Source organism: Mobula birostris, chromosome 11 (assembly GCF_030028105.1).
Source record: "Mobula birostris isolate sMobBir1 chromosome 11, sMobBir1.hap1, whole genome shotgun sequence".
In the NCBI taxonomy this organism is placed as follows: Eukaryota; Metazoa; Chordata; class Chondrichthyes; order Myliobatiformes; family Myliobatidae; genus Mobula; species Mobula birostris.
The window spans coordinates 100,210,631-100,234,965 of record NC_092380.1 but is presented as its reverse complement, the minus strand read 5'-3'; the positions used below and the strand labels follow the sequence as shown (position 1 = coordinate 100,234,965).

The following is a 24,335-nucleotide window of genomic DNA, read 5'->3' as shown; positions in this document are numbered from 1 at the left end:
GATGTTAACCGTGTACTTTGTGGCATGTATTGCCAAAAGTTATAATCTTGTTACATAGAACAATACAGCACTGTCACAGGCCCTCAGCCCACAGTGTCTGTGCTGAGCACAATGCAGAATTAAACTAAACCTCTTTAACCTGTATATGTCCTATATCCCTGTAAAGTCATGTCTTTATCTTACAGCCAATATCAGATGTGCTTTCACCACCATCCTGGCAATTTATTCTAGAAACCTACCACTCCCTATGTGTAAATAATACCAAATAAAAATAGTCCTGCATATACCCTTGAAACTTTTCCCCCCCATCTCACCCTCTAGTATTTGAGGTTCCTACTCTAGGAGGAAAAAAAAACCTCTGACTCTCTATCCTGTCTCTCAAAATCTTTGAAACTTCTTTCAGGTCTTTAATCCGGCAGCATCCTGGAAAACCTCTTTGGCACCTTCTCCAAAACCTCCACATCTTTCCAATAAGTGGCGGTGGGGGAAGCTGGGTGCAGAATTGCACACAGTATTTCAAGACTGGCCAAACCAAAGTTTTATATAGTTGTAACATGAATATTGAGTTTTGTTCTGTGTCCAAGAGAGTGGCTGCTTAGAGGTGTTGATATTTCCTGTAATGTTTGTAGTTGTTTTGTTGGAGGAGATGTATGCCACGTGCTGTGGCAGTGACTCACATCTTGCTTATTTTGTGCATTTGTTCCATTCATTAAGTACACTTGGAAAGATACAACCTAGATGATATTCCTGGCTAGAATTGTCAACTATCTGGATTGATACTGATCTAACATCTGGGTAGAAAAATCAAAAATGCTGGAAATATTTAGCATGTTGGGCAGCATATACGGGGGAGAGAAAATCAGTAAATGTTACAGGTCGGACTCTTCAAAATATGGCCCCGCCAACACTTTCTTAAACTTAACATTTACCTTTTTATAATCTCCATCCCAATTCTCATCAAGGCTCTCTGACTTGAAATGTTGATTCTGTTTCATGCTCCATAGATGCAGCCTGACTTACTAAACATTTTGTTTGTCGTTCAGGGTTCTAAAATGTACAGTTTTTTTGATAGCCAGATCTGTGTTGCATGATTCATCTTTTAGTCACAAGATTTGACAAAACACTTGGCAACGAGTTATCAGTTTTACTCTGATAATACGTGTAAAGGTATGGCATTGAAAACAGCTTTGATAAGTTGATCTAGCCCTACTGCTAATTTTATCTCTTGGTGTTGTTGAAGTTGGATACTCTTCTAAACTGCAGAACAAAACTTTTGTTCATGAAGATAGATATGTATTAGATAAATGCTCATGTTGGTTGAATTGTTGGAAGAAAATAGTGACAACATTATAATCTGAGCTACAAGTACAAACAGGTGCCATGTGTCAAGATTACAAGCTGATTTTGAGCCAATAGATAACCATGATAGCAACGGCACCAATGGACTGACTATTTTAATAATTTTATTGAGATACAGCACGAAATTGGCCTTAATGAGCCACGCTGCCCAGTAAACACACACGTGTGTAAGTGAAAAACAAGCCATCTTTCCCAGCTTCAGACCTTTCCAAAGTCCAGTGAAGTACTTTTAAAGTGTAGTCAGTGATGTAACATGTTATATTTTACACTTTATACATTCTGACCTTGTTCAGATTCAAGGGTGCTCCTAATACCCCGTAAGGCCTTTCAGGGTTTTAAAATGCAAAATTCCCCCTCCTCCACAATCCCTGGAAGTCCCTGTCCCATCACCCCCTCACTGTTCAAAGTGTGCAGGAAGCATTGCTTACCTCAAGTGCATGGAAACTCTGATAAACGGTAGCGAGGCTGTAACAGCTGACAGACCATCTGCCTGACTGCACAAGCACTTCCTGTCCATCTAGTAAAATCTGCAGGGCTGATGTTGGTTGTTTACCACAGGGCCAGAATGGGAGGAAATTACTCTTGATCCTGAACGGCAATCTTGAGAAAAGTTTATCAGTTCATTGTTAGTATAATCATGCTGCTTGACCTGCTGAGTTCCTCCAGCATTTTGTGTGTTGGTTTTGAGCATGTTATAAAGCTGATATAAATGCAAATCTGTTCTTTATCCTTCTGTTCAATAATTAATTTGTTCTCGCTTACCATCCTTTTACCATGGTTATTTTAAGCAATTCCTGATGAATGAAGACAGAATGCAAAGAGCCAAGCAAAGATTAAAGATGGGATGAAGATTAGCTTTATTTGTCACACGTACATCGAAACATACAGTGAAATGCATCATTTCATCTCAATAACCGACACAATCCGACTATTGTCCTGGGGACAGCCTACAAGTGCCACCACAATTACATTGCCAACACAGCATGCCCAGAACTTACCAACCCTAACCCATACGTCTTTTGGGAGGAGAGAAGGCAAGACGATGGGGTTGGGAGGGACACTAAATCAATCGTGATGGAATAGCAGAGCAGACTTGATGAGCTGAATGGCCTAATTCAGCTCCTGTGTGTTATGGTCTTAAACCTACAGTCACGTGGAGAAAGAACAAACTCCTTACAGACAGCAGCTGGAATCAAACTCCGATCTGTGATTGCTGGTGCTGTAAAGTGATTGTGCTAACGACAATGCTACTGGGCTTCCCAAACTAAAGTGGCAAAGTCCCACCTTCTCTCAGCTCATATCACACCACTTGTGTCACTCATTCTTTCCGGTTCACCAACCTATTCATGTCTTTAGCTTTTGTTTGTTCTTTGAAACAGAGTAATGAAAAGTTCGTTAGGAAGTATCCTGGAATTTTGTGATCATATCAGATATTTATCAGCATCATCAGGTGCCATGCCCAGTTTGAGCTTTGACTGCCATGGCCCACACACTCCTGTTTCGGGTCAAGTGGATCAATTCATTGGTGTTCATTTCCAGTTCTCTGGCTGCTGTCTCCATCATCATTTGTCTTTGCCTTCCTCTTGCTTTCTACCCTTCAATCTTTCCCATAATTACTGTGCATTCTAACTCCTCTTTCCTAATCACATGTCCAATGAAGTCACGTTGCCTTTTCATGATCTGATACACTATTTCTCTTGTGCTTGCTCTGTTCATGACATCCTCATTACATATTTGTTTTGTCCATAATATTCTTTGCATCCTCCTCAAAAACCACATCTCTGCTGCTTCAATTTGTTTCCTCATGTTACTAGACATTGTCCAACATTCTGAGCCATATAACATAACTGGATAAACGTAATATTTCAGTGCTCTGAGGCAGGTTGTCAGATATTATTTCAAGCAAAAGCCAGTTTTCAGTTCTTATTATAAACTGCAAGCAGTAAATTGAAATTAAACTGGCCCACACATTAAGAGATATGGTTTGCAAAAGCTTGCATATGCATCAGACAATGGGGTTGTGTTAATTGCCAGTTGCAATCCAGGCAACTATGGATTTGGGTAATTTGCATTGTTGCAAGTGACTTCAGGGAAGCTTGCAATTAGCAAAGGTACTTGAACTTTGAGGTTTCTCCCAGTGTAAATATGTAACTCAAAGGAAGCATTGTCAAGCAAAGTATTAAACAGCATTATTGTTTATTGAAACTGCATTGAGTCACCTTTGATATTAAGGGTATAAAAATGTGATGTATTTCTGGGTTTGTGAGCCTCCACCAACAATGTCTTCAGAATATCGTCTGCTTGTTGTGCTGAATCAAGACTTCTCCCTATAAATCACCAACTTGAGCGTCTCTCCAGTGACTTCAGTCACAGTCACAACAAGGCTATCTGTGTTGACTATTAACTCTCATTTCTTTCTTCATGTACCATGCTTCACTTGCTGAGCACACTTACCATTTTTTTTTCTGGCGCGTGCCTGCGTGCGTGCGTCCATGATGATGGCTTTTTCATGACTTTTACAAGGCACGGAGCGAGAGAGAGAGACTGTATAGTGCACCACTCCTCACACAGACATTTTCACAGTATTTTCCCTTTATTTTATGAGGTCGAGCTGCGTTCTCGACACTCAACCCGGCATGGATGGAAAGCGTACTCGGGGGTGGACCTGACTAGTTTCGAACCCGGGAACCTCCGCTCCCGGGTTCGGCGCTGATGTCGTTGTGTCACCAGCCCGCCCCACACTTAGCATTTCTATTGTTTTGTAGTTTTTTCAGATTCTTCAATAGTGTGCTCTTGTTGTACAATACTTTGCTATGACATCACTTGTTGAGCCCAAAAGCCACTGAAATAGGGTAAGGACTGGCTTTGGTATAAAAGTGTCCACCCTGACTGGGAGTTTGAAAGGATTTGATGTATCACTAGCGACTCTAGCAAATTTCTATTTGTGTACCATGATCTATGCACTTCGCGTCTGCGAGCTTTGTGGCGATTTGCCCACGATATGATAGGCTGAGGCTTCGGGCCCACTCTGGCTGCTTTGGGATTCGGATCTATGGACACAATTCGGTTCGGATTGCTGTTGTTTGCTTCTATTATTTGCATGGTTTGTGTTTTTTTTTCTCTTTCCCTATCGGGTGTCAGTCTTTTTTTTAAAATTGGGTTCATTCTGGTTTCTTGCTTTGTGGCTGCCAGTAAGCAGATGAATCTCAAGGTTGTATAATTTATACATACTTTGATAATATACTTTGAACCCTTTGAGAACGTTCCAACTGGTTGCATTACCATCTAATGTACAGGACTGGGAAAAGCTGCAGAGAGTTGTAAACTCAGGCAGGTCCATCATGGGCTCTAGCCTCCCCACCATTGAGGACATCTTCAAAAGGCAGTGCCACACCTCACAGGATATGCCTCCTCTCATTACTACCATCGAGGAAGGAATACAGAACCTTGAAGGCCCACACTCAGAGTTTTAAGAACAGCTTCTCCTCTACAATCAAATTTCTGAATGGTCCATGAACACTATCTCATAATTTTGCTCACTTTTGAACTGCTTATTTTTTTCAATATATTTCTTATTGTAAATTAAAGTATTTTATGTACTGCCACAAAAGAACAAATTTTATGACATGTTAGTGATAATAAACCTGATTTTTGATTCTGTTTGTTGTTGTTTTCTATTTACTTCAGGGATGTGGACAAATATAATTATTTATCCATCCTTAATTGCCCCTAAACTAGGGGGCTGTTATGAGTCGGGTATGTTGGGTCTGCAGTGGCATTATAGCCTGAAGGATGTTGGTGTACCAGACTTTTTTTTTATTATGGCAATCCAATCATTACCAAGAATAACCTTGTTTTAAATTCTGAAGTAACTTACTGACATGAATTAATTTAAATACTTTACTTGCCATGGTGGGATTTAAGCTTCTTTCAAGAAAAAAGTCCACATTTTTGGTTGCTTGGCCAGTAACTAATCCTCTGCCCAACCATGAAGATACAAGTGTCTACAGATGCAATAGTATGGAACAAAAAAAAACAAAATATTGGAGGAACTACAGTAAGTAGGTCAGGCAGCAACTGTGAAGGCAGAAGAACGGTTGACGAATTGGGTTGAGACTCTACACTGGGCCCTGAAACCATCCGTTGGTCTCCACAGATACGGTCTAACCCACTGGGTTCCTCTAGCAGTTTTACTTCCACTCTACTCAACCATACTGCTCAATATCTCCCATAATAGGTTGTCCACACCACTCTGTCTCCTTTTTCTCCCTCTGTCCCTCTGACTATACCCTTTGCCCATCCTCTGGGTCCCCCCCCTCCCCCTTTTCCTTCACCCTGGGCCTCCTGTCCCATGATCCTCTCATATCCCTTTTGCCAATCACCTGTCCAGCTCTTGGCTCCATCCCTCCCACTCCTGTCTTCTCCTATCATTTTTGGATCTCCCCCTCCCCCTCCCACTTTCAAATCTCTTACTAGCTCTTTCTTCAGTTAGTCCTGACGAAGGGTCTTGGCCCGAAACGTTGACTGTACCTCTTCCTAGAGATGCTGCCTGGCCTGCTGCGTTCACCAGCAACTTTGATGTTTGTTGCTTGTATCTCCCATAATAGGTTGTCCACACCACCCTACCTCCCTCTATCGATACTGCCAGCTAGTCATCAAGCTAATGACTGCAGTCCAGCTGCCTTTTCTACCATACCCCACCTGACAATTGTTCCCCCAAAGCGCCCCGTTCTACAATCTTCTCTTCGATCCCAGCCCAGTCAGTTCTCGAGCTGAACTTCCAGAGCCATCTGATCTTCTCCTCAGTTGTTGCTACTTTCTGCAACGGTGTGGAGCTGTGAAGGAAAGGCTCCATACTGCAGGGTGCTATGGATCTGGTATTTCTCAGATTATTTGTGGCTCCCCTTCGGGAGTACACTCAAGTGGATCAGGCAAGATTTGCAAACCTCAGTGTACTGTGTAATGAATTGATCTGTATGAACAGTATGCAAGGCAGGTTTTTCACTGCACATCGGACAGTAACTCAGATATTTGTCATATTTATAACATCTAGATTTTAGGATTTAAAGATTAGATTTATTTGCCACATATGGGTCCAAGCATACGGTGAAATGTGTGGTTTGCACCAGCGAGGATTGTGCTAGGCAGCCAGCAGGTATCATCACGCTTCCAGAACCAACATTGCATGCCCACAACTCACTAACTCCAGGTGGGAGGAAACCAGAGCACCCAGAGGAAACCCACACGGTCACGGGGAGAGCGTACAAGCTCCTTACAGACAGTGGCAGGAATTGAACCCTGATCTTACAGCTGGCGCTGTAATTGTCTTGCGCTAACCACTATGGTACCATGTCATCATTTACAGATTAAGTTCAACTGAGCATTATATTGTACACTTGATCTTCAGGTTGGTCTTCCACTGAGGTCCTCTCACGGATCAAATTAGCAATCACAGTGACTTGTTTATGCAACAAGCTTCTGAAGTTGTGAATAATAACTGTTTCCACACAAGCCAACCTTCAGCTCTCTTTCCTCCTTTAACAGGCACCATGATATCTACAGAGTCTTCAGGTGCCCTGAAAAGGCAAAGGAAGGATTCTGGAAATGGAGGCGATCCCGATGAGAAGAAACATCTGGGGCAATGGGGCAGGGCCTGGTAAGAAAATGTATATAATATTTAAACATGTGGGAAATTGGCAGCGGGAGACTTCATTAATGTCATTCTAGGCTGGTGTAAATGGTAATGTTAAATGGACTTCACTGTGAATTTTGCCTTAATTGAATTTGAAAGTATTTTGTACTTAAAGTAGTGGTTTGGTGTTTTAAGGGTTTTTATTTCCATTGGACCTTTCTTGTACGTCGCAGGAGGCCCAAGAGGCCAATCAGGAGGTGGCTAAATGGAGAGTTAGAGTTAATTGAGCTGTATGAAGTTATAAAAGGCCCGGTGAAAGTGAAAGGAGACCTGTTTCCGTTATCAGAAAGATCAGTAATTCAGGAAGGAGGGTTAAATTGGATTAGAGAGGAGCTGAAGACAAATCTTTCCACCTAGTGGAGAATAGGAGCACGAGAAATGGCTGAGGCAGAAACTGTTGCAACATTTGATGGGTACTCACCATTACGGATACAGGTCAAAACTGGAAAGGGGCCACCTTTTGAGATACAAATTTCAAAGATTCTGTAGACAGAGTGGTGGACTCATCAGAACTGATAATCGGGGATACTGGGTAAAGTCACAGATAGGAAGGAAAAGACCAATAAGGAAGGGTAAAAAAAAACAAAGAACGATGAGAAGTCTCTCTCTTTGCCACAAGCATGCTGAGGCAGCAGCTGCATGCTTCAAGTGAGGTGTGACCACAAAGACTGAGGTATTTTTAATTTAATGAAGGGTTATCTGAATTGAAGCCTCCTTAAGTCAAAGCACTAGTAGCTTTATACATAGGAGCAAAAGACATAGGAGCTGAATTAGTCCATTTTGGTTCATCAAGTCTGCTTTACCCATTCGATCACAGCTGATTTGTATTCCCTCTCCTGCCTTCTCCATGTAATCTTTGACACCCTGACTATTCAAGAACCTATCAGCCTCCGGTTTAAATGTACCCAGCAACTTGGCCTCCATATCTGTCTGTGGCAATGAATTCCACAGATTCATCACACTCTGGCTAAAGAAATTCCAACTCATCTCTGTTCTAAAGGGATGGCCTTCTATTCTGAGACAGTGCCCCCTGGTTATAGACTCTCTAACTATCAAATTCATTCTCTCCATGTCTTCTCCATCCAGGCCTTTTAACAGTTACCTCCAACCAGTGACACAATTGTCTCCAGTCTCCGGACCGGTGATACAGAGTGGATCCAGACCTTGGATTTCACCACCAGCGACTCCAGTTCCTATGACACTGGAGACATTCACACTACAAATTGTGTGGCCTCTAACTCCAGCTCTAGCCTGGACTTCATCCGGCAGCATGTCCGGGCTGAAACTTAACATGCTGTCATTGGGCCCCAGGTTCTTTACTGCCCCAACACCACTCTCCAACCCAGGTCTCTCAGGCTCCATTTGGGTTTTCAAAGCCTCCATCTTCCTCCCACCTGATCTCCCTGAAAAACCCAACCCTCCTCTCTCTTTAGGCGCTGTGAGCCTCCTTACCAGCCCATAAGCCTCCACACCCAACACATCATTCTCCACATCTCCAAGTGGATCCTACCGCCAAACACATCTTTACCTCCCACCCGCCCCCCCCCTTCCCACTTCACACAGGAATCGCTCCTCCTTTGATTCCCTTGTCCATTTGTCCTTCCCCACTAACCTCCCTCCCAGCACTTCCATGCAAGCGGCCAACGTGCTACATCTGCCCGTTCACCTCCTCCCTCACCTCCACTCAGGGCCCCAAACAGAACTGGGTGAGGCAGCACTTCACCTGTGAATCTCCTGGGGTCACCTGTTGTGCCTGCTCCTGATGTGGCCTCTTCTACACTGGTGAGATCCTTTGTAAATTGGGGGACCTCTTAGTCGAGCACCTCTGCCCCTTCGGCCAAAAGCAGAACTTCCCGGTGGCCAAACGATTTAATTCCGATTCCCATTCTGACATGTCGGTTCATGGCCTCCTCTTGTGCCACAATGAGACCTGCATCAGGGTGGAGGAGCAGCCTCTTGTATTCTGTTTGGGTAGCCTCCAACTTGATGGCATGAATAATAATTTCTCCTTCTGGTTTTAAAAAAAATCCCTCCTCATACCCTCTTGTTCTATTCCCCACTCTGTCCCTTATCTCTTTCTTCTCACCTGCCTATCACCTCTCCCTGGGTACCCTTTCTCCTATAGTCCACTCTCCTCTCCTATTAGATTCCTTCCTCTCCAGCCTTTTACCTTTCCTACCCACCTGGCTTCATCTATCATCTTCTAGCTATCCTCTTTCCCTTCCCCCACCTTTTTATTCTGTCATTTTCCCCCTTCCTTCTCTGTCCTGAAGAAAGGTTTCAGTCTGAAGTGTTGAGTCTTTGTTTTTTTTCCATAGATGCTGCCTGACCTAATGAGTTCCAGCATTTCGTGTGTGTTCCTTTCAATATTTGTTGACTCAGCAGGTTTTAAATTCCAGGAAGTACAGGCCCAGAGCTATCAAACACTCCTCAGATGTTAACCCTTTCATCTTTGGGATCATTCTTGTAAACTTCCCCAAACTCTGTCCAACCCAACTGTTTGCTAATACTCAGGTGTTTTTCGTAGGAACTAAGCACTTCAAATATAGCCTCAGGCCTTGTCCAGTGTTGTGTTTTTTTTTTGGTATCATTGCTGTCCAGACAAGCAAACTGTTGTTTGAAAGTTAACCTCACTAAGTGTAATGAGGAATGGAGTGTGAAATTGAGTTTGATATAGTCAGCAAACAGAAATGATCAATCTATTTCAGCTCGTCCATATTCCAATGGTAGTGTTTTTGAAAACCCTATAGGGAAAAAAAAGGATGTTGTTGGAACTGGAGGACCTGAGGAAAGATTGAAATTGTATAAGACGTTGGTTAGGCCGAATTTTGAGCATTGTGTCCAGTTTTGGTCACCTACCTACAGGAAAGATGTAAATAAGATTGAAAGACTGCAGAGAAAATTTGCAAGGGAGGTTGCCGGGACTTGAGTTATAGGGAAAGGCTGAACAAGTTAGGACTTAATTCCCTGGACCTTAGAAAGCTGAGGGTAGATTTGATGGAGGTGTACAAAATTGAAGGGAAGAGATAGGATAAATGCAAACAGGCTTTTTCCACTAAGGTTGGGTTTGACTAGAAACCAGAGGTCATGAGTTAAGGGTGAAAGGTGAAATGCTTAAGGGGAACACGAAGGGGAGCTTTGTTACTCAGAGATTAGTCAGAGTGTGGAACGAGCTGCCTGTGGAATTGGTGGATAAGGGGTCATATAAGAGAAATTTGGATAGGTACATGGATGGGACAGGTATTGAGGACAATGGTCTGGTGTAGGTTGGTGGGACTAGGCAGGTTAATGCATCGGCACAGATTAGAAGGGCCAAAGAGCCTGTTTCTGTGCTGTAGTGTTCTACGACTCTATAGTAACTCCTTCATCCCCTCAGTCCTACGAGGGGTGATGATAAGTTCGTGGCCTAAGGTAGAAGGAGATGAGTTATATAGCTCTCGTTACATGCACATGCAGTTCAACTCTTTGATTATGCAGGAAGTTTGAAGTTAGTAATTCATCTCCTACCTTAGGCCACAAACTTATCAATCACTCCTGATGAATTATTAACCTCAAACTTTCTGCATAATCACTCAGAGTTGAACTCCTCTCCTTCTATCTTAGGCCGCGAATTTAATAATCACCCCTGCTGTGGGCACTTTCTGGAGGTCCAAGATCCGTATGCTTCACACCGCTGGACTAAGTGTGTAAATGTAGGAGGGGACTATGTTGAAGAATAAATGTGCTAAAATTGACTCCTTCTACCTTAGGTCACGAACTTATCAATCACCCCTCGTATGCTAGAAACGTTCATGTCTGCTTGAGGGAACATAGTGGGACCTCGGTTTGCTGGAGGAACTCAACAAGTTAGGCAGCATTTATAGAGGGGGATAAACAGAATGTTTATTCTCCCCCACCCCCATCTAGATCCTGACTTACTGAGTTGCTCCAGCATTTTGTGTGTGTTCCTCAGGATTTCTTGCTGCAGAAGCGCATGCGTTTGGGACCTCAACTTAACGCCTTACCCAAACGCCTTTGTGTTGCAGCACTTCCTCAAAATTGTGCATGTTAGTTACTGCCCGTTACACTGCTGGGCAGAAATGAAGATCCTCCATCTCTCTGTCCTTGGCCACACAGATATAAAATTCTTCATTGCTGTTACAGAATTTATTTTTGACCATGCAGGGTTGTTAGCCCTGAGCTGAACCCCCGAACCCAGAGAATCTGTGGATCAGTGGACCACTCTTAGTCTGGCCTCTACCCTTTGACCTGTTTGGCATGGGTGACCCTACCAAGAGTCATAACACAAGGTCCTGACTCAAGCCAATGTAGCTCTCCGGGTCACTGAGGCACGCAAGCCTCTAAACCATGCACGAGTTCAGATACGATTTTTTTTCACGCACAAGTTCTATATTAACATTTTTACAAGAATTGTGGAGGTACAAGAGTTGTATGGCGCATCTGAATTCGTGTGTGAAAAAATTGATGCATGGAATGTAAAAGGTTGGTCACCCCTCCCCTAAACCCTACGAGGTTGTGGTCTTCTTGGAGGATTATACAGGAGGATTGGCCTAAATGTTTGTGCTCAAGCTGTTGGGATTGGGGCTTGAAAATGCACAAAAACTGAAAACTTGTATTGATTATGACTAAATCTACAAAAGAAGAGGATGTCACGAAGATAGATCTTATCATTGCAGTTACACAAGGTATAGGCACAAACTTCCCTGCACAGGATCTGTACAACGGCAACATGGTTCCTCTGAATAAAGGCAAATTGCACGTGATGTCTTTATGTCATTCGTCTGAGGTGCATAATGTTGTAATGTCGTGCTCAAGAGGGATAACCAAGAGAATCAACGAGGATGACGGCTAATGTACAAGTAGGAGCAGGAAGGAATGCCAAACAAAATACTGTTAAAACAACTTGTCACACCCGGGATCACACTTCATCAGCACGGCATCATAATCCCACAGCAATCTGAAATGCTGTGAACTATATAATTCAGATGAGGCCCCCAGGATGGTAATAGCTCTAATTTTGAGCCATCTTCTAATCATTCTTGCTCTGCACCCTACCTGCAATAAATTGGAGGGTGAGTGGAAGGCACTGACAAAGAGCTGGTAGGCAATATTTGACATAAGTGAGGTTACCCACGCCAGTCAGATTCAGATTTATATACCACATGTATAATTGACACATACAGTGAAATGTGTCATTTGTGATTGATTACCATTAATGTTTTGTTATAATTTCTGAACGTGACACTTCCCTGGTTTGAATGGCACTCCACAGTATCTCTCCACTGGCATCCTCCAATCACCCAGTTTCCTACAGCTGGTTGCCATTCAGGTGAAATCCAACTCTCTTGCTCAGCAGTCCCTTGAACCTGAGGGTGACTTGCTTCCACTCTAGTTGTAGTTTATTATCATGGGCATACAGTACATACCCAGGGTATAATTGCCACAGAAGTTTGTTTTTTTTTTACAGAAGCAATGCACATTACAAACATGACACCATACAGTATATAAACTGAAGTTAAAGATTCAAAGATTAGCTTTGTTTGTCACATGTACATCGAAACATAGAGTAAAATGAATCATTTTGTTTCAACTCAGTGCAAGGATTGTGCAGGGGGCAGCCTACAAGTGTTACGTAAACACGAAATAATCTGCAGATGCTGGGATCAAAGCAACACTCACAACACACTGGAGGAACTCAGCAGGTCGGGCAGCATCCGTGGAAACGATGACTGGACGTTTCGGGCCGGAACGCTTCGTCAGGACTGAAGAGGGAAGGGGCAGTGGCCCTATAAAGGTGGGGGAGGGTGGGAAGGAGAAGGCTGGTAGGTCCAGTTGAAAAACCAGTAATTTGAAAGACAAAGGGGTGGGGGAGGGGAAGCAGGGAGGTGATAGGCAGGAGAACAATGGGTAGTAGAAGGAGGCAGAATATTGTTTTCCTGCCTATCACCTCCCTGCTTCCCCTCCCCCACCCCTTTGTCTTTCAAATTACTGGTTTTTCAACTGGACCTACCAGCCTTCTCCTTCCCACCCTCCCCCACCTTCCTTATAGGGCCACTGCCCCTTCCCTCTTCAGTCCTGACGAAGGATTCTGGCCCGAAACGTCGACACATTGTTTCCACGGATGCTGCCCGACCTGCTGAGTTCCTCCAGCGTGATGTGAGCCCACAAGTGTTGCCCCACTTCCGGCACCAACATAACATTCTCACAACTAACCGTAACTGAGTGTTCTTAGAATGTGGAGCATCCGGAGGAAGCTCACACAGGTACAGTGAGAACATACAAACTCTTCCAGGCAGGGATGGGAATTTGAGCCTGGTTGGTGATTGCTGGTGCTGTAAGGCTTTGTGCTAAGCTCTGCACTACTGTGCTTAAATTCTATATCACTTACACAATAAACAAATATTACCAAATGACATTTAGTGCAAGTTTGCGAGTTGAGAGAAGTGTAGTTGGAGGTAGAATAGGGTTTTCAGATCAGTTTAAGAACATGGTGGCAGTAGGGAAGAGGAAGTTGTTGGGTCTTCAGGCTCCTATACCTCCTGCCTGGTGGCAGCAATGAGAAGGGGGTTTAGCCTGGGTGCTGGGGGATCCTTAATGATGGATGGCATCTTTTTGAGACATCTCCTTTTGAAGATGTCCACAATGCTGGGGAAGCTCGTGCAGGTGACGAGAGGTGGCCTTTTGTAGATGCCCTTGATCGTGTGGAGAGCTGAACCCAGGATGGAACTGGCTGTGTCCACCAATCCCTGCAGCCTTCTGTGTCCCTATGTGTTGAAATGCCCGTTCCGGCCCATGAGGCAACCAGCCAGATTGCTTTCCACTGTACAGCTGCAAAAGTTTGTCAGAGTCACATGCCAGATCTCCTTAAACTTTAAGAAAGTCGAGGCACTGGGTCCCCTCTTGTTGCTGGGCCCAGGACAGATCCTCTGAGATGTTGACACCCAGGAACATGAAGACACTCACACATTTCACTGCAGCTCCTTCTACTCAGAGGGTGGTATGGTAGTGTTGCGGTTAGTGTAACACGATTACTGTGCCAGCGATAGGATTGGGGCTCAAATGACCAACCACTCAAAGCGCTTCATCACTGTAGATGTGAGTGCTACCAAGCGACAGTCATTAAGGCAGCTCACATTATTCTTCTTAGGCACTGGTATAATTGTTGCAGTACTGTATAATTAGTACATTAGGCAGCACAAGCTCATTGGGCCAGAAAAACCTGGTGCTATGCTATAGTTTTCATGACTCTATGACTCTAAAATTTTGGTTATCACATAAAAATTTTTGAGAAAATGAAAAATAATCATTTCCAGTCACTGGACCGGAAGATATAGGAGCAGGGTTAGGCGTTTTGGCCCATCAAGTCTGCTCACCATTTCATCATGGCCAATCTATTTTCCTTCTCAGCCCCAACCTCCTGCCTTCTCCCCGTATCCATTCATGCCTTGACTAATCAAGAATCTATCAAACTCTTGTCTTAAATATGCCCAATGACTTGGCCTCCTCTGCCATCTGTGGCAACAAATTCCACAGGTTCACCACTCTTTGCCTCAAGAATTTCCTCCTCATCACCATTCTAAAATGATGTTCCTATATTCTGAGGCTATGTCCTCTGGTCTTAGATTCCCCCACTGCAGAAAGTATCCTTTCCACAACCACTCTGTCGAGGCCTTTCAAGATTTGATAGGTTTCAATTGGGTCTCCTCTCAATCTTCTGAACTCCAGTGAATAGAGGCCCAGAGCTATCAAACACTCTTCATATGATAAGCCTTTCAATCCTGGAATCATTTTCATGAGCTACCTTTGAACTCTCTCTGATGTCAGCACATCCTTTCTTTGATATAGGGTCCAAAACTGCTCACAATACTCCAAGTGAGGTCTCACCAGTGCTTTATAAACCCTCATCGTTACATCCTTGATTTTATATTCTAGTCATATTCATTGAGGAGTAATCTTTTGGCAGAAAACTAGCGAGAATTCTCTTTCCCTTCATTAGCCTCCATAAGCCTTCATAAGACCTGTTCTGCCCATTTTGATTTGTAGAATAAGTACAACTAAACACTTTCGTAACTGTGATTACACTGTGTAACTGATCAAGTAACTATGTCCAGGCTGGACAGACAGGACTTTAATTTTAATATCTCATCAAACAGTAATTGCCTCCGACAGCAAGGTAGCTCCTCATTACCTGATGGGAGTTGAGATCAATTGTGCATTGAAGTTCTGTTGTTGATCTTTAAAAAAACATTTTCAGGTTCAAGTGAGCCAAAAACTTCCTCAAACTATGAATAACAGTTAATTCATAAATATAAAGTTTTGTTTTAAAGCTGATATCTTCCAACAAATAAAATTACTTAATCCTGCTCAAATCGTCAATGTTACCAGTCTGCATCCTTAGCAGTATATTTAACTAGTATGTTCCTATTCTTTAAACCATACACTATCTTTTACTATCGTTTAAACAATGCAGCAGTCCTGATGAAGGGTCTCAACCCAAAATGTGGACTATCCATTTTTGTTACTCGCGAGATTATGCAAATGCAAAAAATCCAGAATAACACACAAAAGTGCTGGAGGAGCTTAGCAGGTCAGGCAACATCTGTGGAAAGGAATAAAGCTTTGGTGTTTTGGGGCAGGACCCTTCAGGGGTCTGTTGCCTGACCTGCTGAGTTCCTCTAGACATTTTTGTGTGTTGTTCTAGATTTCCACCACATCTTCTGTCACCATAATGTTAGCATTGATTTAACCGTTTCTTCTGTATGAGTGTCAAGAGCTAGATTTTTTAAAACTAAGATTTTCCAAACAAAGCAATAGCCAAAGAGTTTTATAGTTTTGTCCTGTGGTCACATAATTTCAGCCTGTGGGACTGGAATCTTCTTATCCAAACAAGTGTACACAGGTGTAAGAAAAATCATGAACATTTGTCAAAACAGCAATGTGAGAATACAAAATAAAACTCAAACTGGCTGAACGTTCAGTTTAATCTTTAGATATGTTTTTTTTAATCTTTTCTTTTCTGTAGCCGCTATCTGAGTTTGAAGTTTGCATTGTAAATACTTCAAGGCACTAAAAAAATGTCATGGTGCTTTGTAATGTACTTTGACTATCTTGCCAACCAGTGCTTCTTGTTTTCCCTACAGTCCATTCATGCTTCCTTTGGGATCTGTGTTTCATTGCTGCATGTTATGGGTCTGGAGCGCTTGAGTCACAAGGAGCTGAGGGGTGACCCTAGAGAGGCACCTAAAGATCATCACCTAGCATTGGAGAAGGTTGAGAGGAAGTTAGTGATAGAATAGAGCACTACAGTACAGAAATAGGCCCTTTGGACTATGTAGTCTGTGCCAAACTGCTGATCTGCATAGTCCAATCAACCTGCATGCTCTATACTCCTCCTACTCTTTTAATCTTACTGATTTCTTTCCAGTAGATAGGTGACCAGAACTGCACACACAAATTGGATCTCGCCACAATACTCCAAATTGGATTTCACCACCAACATCTTTTTAGCTCAGCATAATGTCCCAACTGGTGTCCTCAGGAGTTGATTTGATTTATGAGGGCCAGTGTGCCATAAGCTTTCTTTATGACCCCTCGTGTTCAGGAGGTATTGAATACCGAGCCCTTCCGTTTTTTTCTGAGACAGGTTTGTGATAAATACACAACTGTTGGGTAAACAATAGTTTGTGTTTTGTTGACAGCAGATCATGGTCTCTTTTTGGGGCTTTGCAGTTGCTTGGTGGGTGACAGGCGCTGACGCTTTTTTGCTGAAATGGGGAGGGAGGAGTGTGATGTCTTGCTGCTGTTTGCACGGGCGAGAGGAGGTTTTGGGTTTCTCTGGTGTTCATTCTTTGGGGTTCTGTTTCTCGTGGATGTCTCTGAAGACAAGTATTTCAGGTTGTATACTGTATACCAGCAGTCCCCAACCATGAGGAAACGGATATAATTTGGCGATATGAGTCAGCTGCACCTTTCCTCATTCCCTGTCACGCCCACTGTTGAACTTTAACGCACGCGTCATCCATGTCAGCGCGGGAAGAAGATCAACTCCTCAAGCTTGCAAATGACGGTGGGCTGAAAAGTATGTTTGACATAATATCTCTGCCGGCATTCTGGGTCAAAGTCAAGGCTAAATATCCTGAACTAGCCACGAAAGCACTGAAAACGTTACTTCCATTTCCAACATATCTCTGCAATGAATGCAACGAAAACTAAATTGCGGAATAGACTGGACATAAGGAACCTCCTTTGAGTATCGCTGTCTCCCATCACCCCTCGATGGCACCGTCTTGTTGCGGGGAAACAAGCCCAGGGCTCCCTCTGATTCAGTGATATTGGTGTGTTGCAATGATTTTATATGTTCATACGGGGAAAATGTGTGCTGTGTGTTTAATATCCAAACGTTACTTAAAATTTTATGATGCTATTGACTTATAAGTGACTTATAACTGACTTATTACTATATTCATGCGAGAAAAATATACGCTGTGTGTTTAATATTAAATTCGTTAGATAAACCCTTTTAGAAACGAAATTGAGTGTATTAGCCACTATCACCTATATTCCGGTCGCGATTAACACCCCCGCCCCCCCCCCCGTACAGAATTGCCAAAAACTATCTGTAGCAAAAAATCAGCACGTACACGCATGCGCACTGGTGCCCGCGCAAGGCTTCATGGTCATGGTAGGCTTTCTCGGGGTAAACCCAACGTATTTGACTGCTACTCTTGTCCGTTGGCAGCCCTCCCCCACCCTCCCGGTCGGCCGGTCCGCAAGAATATTGTCAATATTAAACTGATCCGCAGTGCAAAAAAGGTTGGGGACCCCCTGCCGTATACATTTTCTGATAATAAATGGAACCATTGAATGATTGGATGTACATAACGCGCTTTGTACACTGCCATTGCAAAGCAATCACAATTCAGTTATTTTGTATTTCAGTTTTCACTGACCCCAACGAAATCCATGTATTGACCCAGTCCATCTTCTCCATTTGCCTTGGCTATTTAGTCTTTAATTTAACATTGTGTTTTATTGGGAGCAGGAGTGCATCCTTGGTCCCAGGTGAGAGAGATTGCCTAGCCTCAAGCTGACTGGAATACTGAACAAACAGCCGGTGTACTGTTACCTATGAAATGGTACAAAACTGTAGCTTTGGAAGGACAATGGGAGGAAAAGAGGTCAAAATCACTCGTATCTTTGGAATTCCATTATTAAAGCGATGAATATTTTTATTTGCTGCACACACACCACAAGATGCTGGAGGAACTCAGCAGGTCAGGCAGCATCTATGGAGATGAATTAGCGGTTGACGTTTTGGGCCAAGACCCTTCTTCAAGACTGGAAAGGAAGGAGGAAGATGCCAGAATGAGAAGGTGGGGGCAGGGGGCTAGAAGGTGAAAGGGAAAGGTAAAGGGCCGGAGAGGAGAGGAAGGAATCTGATGCGGTGGGGGGGGGGGAGAGGGTGAACCATAGGACAAAGGGAAGGAGGAGGGGATCCAGGGGGAACTGATAGGCAGGTGAGGAGAGGTAAAAGACCAGAGTGGGGAAATAGAGGGGGGGGGGGATGGGTAAGGAAAAATCCTCTTACTGGAAGGAGAAATTAATGTTCATGCCATCAGGTTGGAGGCTACCCAGATGGAATATAAGGTGTTGCTTCTCCAACCTGAGGTTTGTTTCATCTTGGCACAAGAAGCTTTTTTTTTGCCGTGTAGCACACTACAAGCCCTTTAGCTCACAATGTTCTTTTAACCCACTGGAAGATCAATCTAACAGCCCTCCATTTTCCTTTCATCCACATGCCTATCTAAGAGTCTCTTAAATGCCCCTAATGTATCTGCCTCTACCACCACCCCTGGCAGTGTGTTCTATACACCCACCACCTTCTGTGTGAAACGTCTCATCTGAGAATCCCCTGTACTTCTCCCCCAATCACCCTAAAATTATGCCCTCTTGTATTAGCCGTTTCCGTCCTGGAAAAAGGCGTCTAGCTGTCCACTCTGTCTGTGCCTCTTATCCTCTTGTGCACCTCTGTCAAGTCACTTCTCATCTTCCTTCACTCCAAAGAGAAAAGCCCTAACTCACTCAACTTGTCCTCATAAGCAATGTTCCCTCTGATTTTTGTTCTAACAGCTGCGCAGACCAACTGTTGATCTGAGCAGGAAATTTTTACTGAAAAATGCACAGCACTTTAATAAAACATTATATAAAGGAAAATTCAAGCTGCAAGACCACAAAGGCTATGTATGTGGGGGCATTTCAGTTACTGTGCAGCCACGTACCTGTGCACTTTAGAGAGAACAGTGCTTGTAAGCTATGCCCTCTAATCCAGGTAGCATGCTGGTAAATCTCCTCTGCACTTCTCGAAAGCTTCCGCATCCTTCCGAAAATGAGTGACCAGAACGGAACACAATATTCCAAGAGTGGTCTAACCCTCTTTTATGGAGTTGCAACATTACATCGCGACTCTCAAACTCAGTATTGTGTGCTTAATATTGCAGTTATCTTTGAGCAACCTTGAGTGAGTTAGTGAGTGTGTGTGTGTGTGTGTGTGTGTGTGTGTGTGTATATAATATAGTTTGATTAAGCATTCTTGTTTGTTTAAATAAAAATAAATAAAGGCATCCGTTAGTCTTGCGAGACCATGGATCTGCGCCTGGAAAGTCTTCACTCTCCAGGGTGCAGGCCTGGGCAAGGTTGTACGGAAGACCAGCAGTTGCCCATGCTGCAAGTCTCCCCTCTCCACGACACCGATGTTGTCCAAGGGAAGGGCGTTAGAACCCATACAGCTTGGCACCAGTGCCGTCGCAGAGCAATGTGTGATTAAGTGCCTTGCTCAAGGACACAACACGTTGCCTCGGCTGGGACTTGAACTCACAACCTTCAGGTAGCTAGTCCAATGCCTTAACCACTTGGCCACGTGCCCACTTTATTTAAATAATTACAGATTATATGTATGAAAATATGAATTACATATATCATGACACTACCACGTGACACACGCACACATGGCTGAAAGATGAAGATACACCTGTATTTCTGATTCCGTTGTCTTCCTTTGGAATACTTTAATGTTTTGAAGTTACGAAACAAAACCAGTTTCCCAACTGATGAAAGCCTTCTTAATCTAAAGTACATTTGCAACTGAGAATCCACCTTGCTATCTCATATCTGTGCTTTTGTTTTTGTAGGGAGGTTGACTGGTTTTCCTTGGCATCTGTGGTCTTCCTGCTCCTGTGCGCCCCGTTAATTGTATTCTACTTTGTGATGTCTTGCGACCAGTTCCAGTGTGCCCTGTCCGGTCCTCTCCTTAGTGTGTACTCCGGCAAAACCAGCATCAGCGACATCTGGGATCGAGCGCCATCCTTCAGTTGGACGGCTGCTAAAATCTATACCCTCTGGGTGTGCTTCCAAGTAAGTATCTCGGTGTTGGGCCTGCAGGCTCTTAAGCTTTGTGAAAATATATCAGGTACAAATTCTGTACAGTACTGTGCAAAAGTCTTAGGCACATATAGCTAGCTAGAGTGCCTAAGATGTTAGCACATTACTGTAGTAATTTTTATGTATTGCGCTGTACTGCTGCTGCAAAGAAAACAATTTCATGACATGTGAGTGATGAAAAACCTGATTCTGATATGGGTCTCTATTGTGGACTGAGAGTGGGAAGGGGGTAGGGAGAGGGGCATCGTCATTGGGAAAAGGTGAAGGGAGATGGGAGGCAGTGGGAAACACCAGAGATGTTCTGACATTCTGTAATGAGCAATAAACCAGTTGTTTAAACGACCTTGCCTGGTGTCCCAGGGCTGGGTGTATGTGCACCTGCGCTATACCCTGCCCTCGGCACTCCTCTGTCACGTGTCTCATGCACCTCCCAAGGTGCTCCGCCCTCGCCGTTCCTGTCCTTTGCTCCCGGCAGATTTACAAGCTCCCCTACAATTGACAAATACGGTGCTGTGCAAAAGTCCAGGTACCCTAGCTACCTATGTGCCTAAGACCTCTGCACAATACGGTATATTGCTGCATTGACAGATGCTAAGGCAAAGTTTATGCTCCTATCAATTCTTTATCATCTTTATTTTATGCATCAGTGAGACTAGAACTAGAGGCCATGGGTTAACTTTTTTTATTTATTGAGACACAGTACAGAATAGGCTCTTCTGGCCTTTTGAGCCACGCCTCCCAGCAATCCCCTGATTTAATCCGAGCCTAATCACGGGACAATTTTACAATGACCAATTAACCTACCAACCAGTCTGTCGTTGGACTGGAAGGAAACCGGAGCACCCAGAGGAAACTGACGTAGTCACAGGGAGAACGTACAAACTCCTTACAGGCAGTGGCGGGAATTGAACCCAGGTCATCCGTACTATAAAGCATTGTGATAACCACTACTCTACCATACCGCTCCAGGGGTTAGGGGTGCAGAGCCAACAACCTGTCTCTGAATGTGAGCAAAACAAAAGAGATGGTGTTTGACTTCAGGAGGACATGGAGCGACCACACTCCGCTGAACATCGACGATTCCTCCGTTGAGATCGTTAAGAGCACAAAATTTCTTGGTGTTCATCTGGCAGAGAATCTCACCTGGTCCCTCAACACCAACTCCATAGCCAAGAAAGCCCAGCAACGTCTCTACTTCTGCGAAGGCTGAGAGAAGTCCGTCTCCCACCCCCCATCCTCACCACATTCTGCAGAGGTTGTATTGAGAGCATCCTGAGCAGCTGCATCACTGCCTGGTTCGGGTATTGCACCGTATCGGATCGCAAGACCCTGCAGTGGATAGTGAGGTCAGCTGAGAAGATCATCGGGGGTCCCTTTTCCCGCCATTACAGACATTTACACCACACGCTGCACCCGCAAAGCTAACAGTATTGTGAAGGAGCCTACGCACCCCTCATACAAACTCTTCTCCCTCCTGCCATCTGGCAAAAGGTACTGAAGCATTCGGGCTGTCACGACCAGACTGTGCAACAGTTTCTTCCCCCAAGCCGTCAGACTCCTCAATACTCAGAGTCTAGACTGACATCTACATCATTTATTATTATATTGTAATTTGTCCTCTACTGTGCCTGTTGTCTTGTTTATTATTTATTGTACTGTCCTGCACTGTTTTGTGCACTTTATGTAGTCCTGTGCAGGTCTGTAGTCTAGTGAAGTTTCTAGGTTTTACATAGTCTAGTGTAGCTTTGTGTTGTTTCATGTAGCACCATGGTCCTGGAGGAACGTTTTGTTTTTTCTGTGTACTGGACCAGCAGCTTATGGTCGAAATGACAATAAACCTGACTTGACTTGACTTGAAGGGTGAAAGGTGAAAAGTTTAAGGAGAACACGAGGGAGAACGTCTTCACTGGAGGGTGGTGAGAGTGTAACAAGCTGTCAGCAGAAGAGGTGGATGCTGGTTTGATTTTAACATTTAAGAGAAGTTTGGATAAGCACATGGATGGGGGGGTACGGAGGGTTATGGTCAGGGTGCTGGTCAATGGGACTGTGCAGATTAATAGTTCAGCACAGACTCGATGGGCTGAAGGACTTGTTTCACTGCTACAGTCTTGTAAAAGTTCTTTAAGGAGGAAAGCTTTAATTTATGTACTTATTTCCATGCCCTATCAGGAGGGTGAAGTGCTTTTGAAATTTAAGAAACACAGTGATTAACGTGGATGGTAAGATCCCGCAAACGGAGCTGTATTTGTCACATGTGCAACGTAGCATGTAGTGGAGGGCACCGTTTGTACCAATGACCAGCACATTGTGCTGGGGGCAGCCCACAAGTGTTGCCACGCTTCCAGCGCCAACACAACTTGCCCACAACTTACTAACGTTAACTTTGGAATGTGGGAGGAAACCAGAGCACCTGGAGGAAACCCACACAGTCACGGGGAGAACAGACAAACTCTTTCCAGACACTGGCAGGAATCGAACGTTGGTCACTGGCACTGTGAACTGTTACTCTAATTGCTGTCCCTAATAACAATGATAACAAAATGATAAGGATGAACAAAAATGCATTGTTTGTGTCAAAACAAACCAGTCAGGACAGTGCTGGGCAGCCCGCAAGTGCTTCCAATAATGATAACATTCTGATAACAGTGACAGAAGTAAGATGGTGTGCTGTTAATGAAAAGGTACAGATACAGAACTGTGCAAAGGTCTCAGGCACATATGTATAACGAGGGTACCTAAAACTTTTGCTCAGTACTGTATTTGTCGATGTGGAACAGAGAATGAGTTTCTAAATCTGGCGGGTGCAAAGCTTTAAGGTATATTTAATTACAGAGCAATGGCAGCAGAGTGCAACTTCAAAGGAAAGAAGCATGTGTTTGACAAAGCCCTAAATTATATGCAAACAATTTACAGCAAGGATTGCTTGCAGGATTTTGCATATCCATTGGAAGCAGTTTTTAAAGTCTTTTAAGTTCATGACCTTTATATAGGCATCCATTAGTCTCATGAGACCATGGATTTGCGCCTTGGAAAGTTTCCAGGGGGCAGGCCTGGGCAAGGTTGTATGGAAGACCAGCAGTTGCCCATGCTGCAAGTCTCCCCTCTCCACGCCACCAATGTTGTCCAAGGGAAGGGCATTAGGACCCATACAGCTTGGCACCGGTGTCGTCACAGAGCAATTTGTGGTTAAGTGCCTTGCTCAAGGACACAACATGCTGCCTCAGCCAAGGCTTGAACTAGCGACCTTCAGATCACTAGACGAACGCCTTAACCACTTGGCCATGCGCCAACACTCATGAGCTAATAAGTATGCTAAATGAGAAGAAATTTTATATTCTGACATTTTGTTATGGTATAGCAGTTAACACATTGCATTACAGTGTCACTGGTCACAGAGAGGGGTTCAATTCTGCTGCTGCCTGTACTTTTTCCCCGTGATCTCATGGATTTCCTCCACGTGCTCCAGTTTCCTTTCACGTTCCAAAGTTGGAGCAGTTAATGTTAGTGAACCTTGGGTATGCTGTGTTGGCGGCAGAGGCATGGTTAACAACAACTAAGTCATAAACACAAGAGGTTCTTCAGATGTTGAAATCCAGAGTAACACACACAAAATGCTGAAGGAACTCAGCAGGTCAGACAGCATCTGAGCAGAAGAATAAAGAGTCAACATTTCGGATGAAACCCTTCATCAGAACTTGAAATGGAGGGTTGTTTTAAGTATGAAGGGTTAGATTAATCTTGGAGTAGGTGAAAAGGTCAACACAACCATATATGGTGCTGTAGTGTTCTTTGTTCTATGAATTTCCAATGTCAATCAGCAAGCTAGAAGAATCTCTTGGAATCAGTA

At 43.9% G+C, this 24,335-nt stretch overlaps 1 protein-coding gene across 3 annotated transcripts in view; it reads left to right on the top strand.

Annotated features, from left to right (window-relative positions):
* Window positions 1–24,335, top strand: part of dhcr7 (7-dehydrocholesterol reductase) — a 53,977-nt gene that overhangs the window by 11,247 nt on the left and 18,395 nt on the right. For 2 of the 3 annotated variants that reach the window (XM_072272762.1, XM_072272763.1), the window contains exons 2-3: window positions 6,904–7,015; window positions 20,239–20,461. In XM_072272762.1, the coding sequence (XP_072128863.1) occupies window positions 6,909–7,015; window positions 20,239–20,461 (330 nt within the window). In that variant the 5' untranslated portion in view covers window positions 6,904–6,908. The remainder of the gene's footprint in view (window positions 1–6,903; window positions 7,016–20,238; window positions 20,462–24,335) is intronic. The other variant, XM_072272764.1, reaches the window with a different exon arrangement.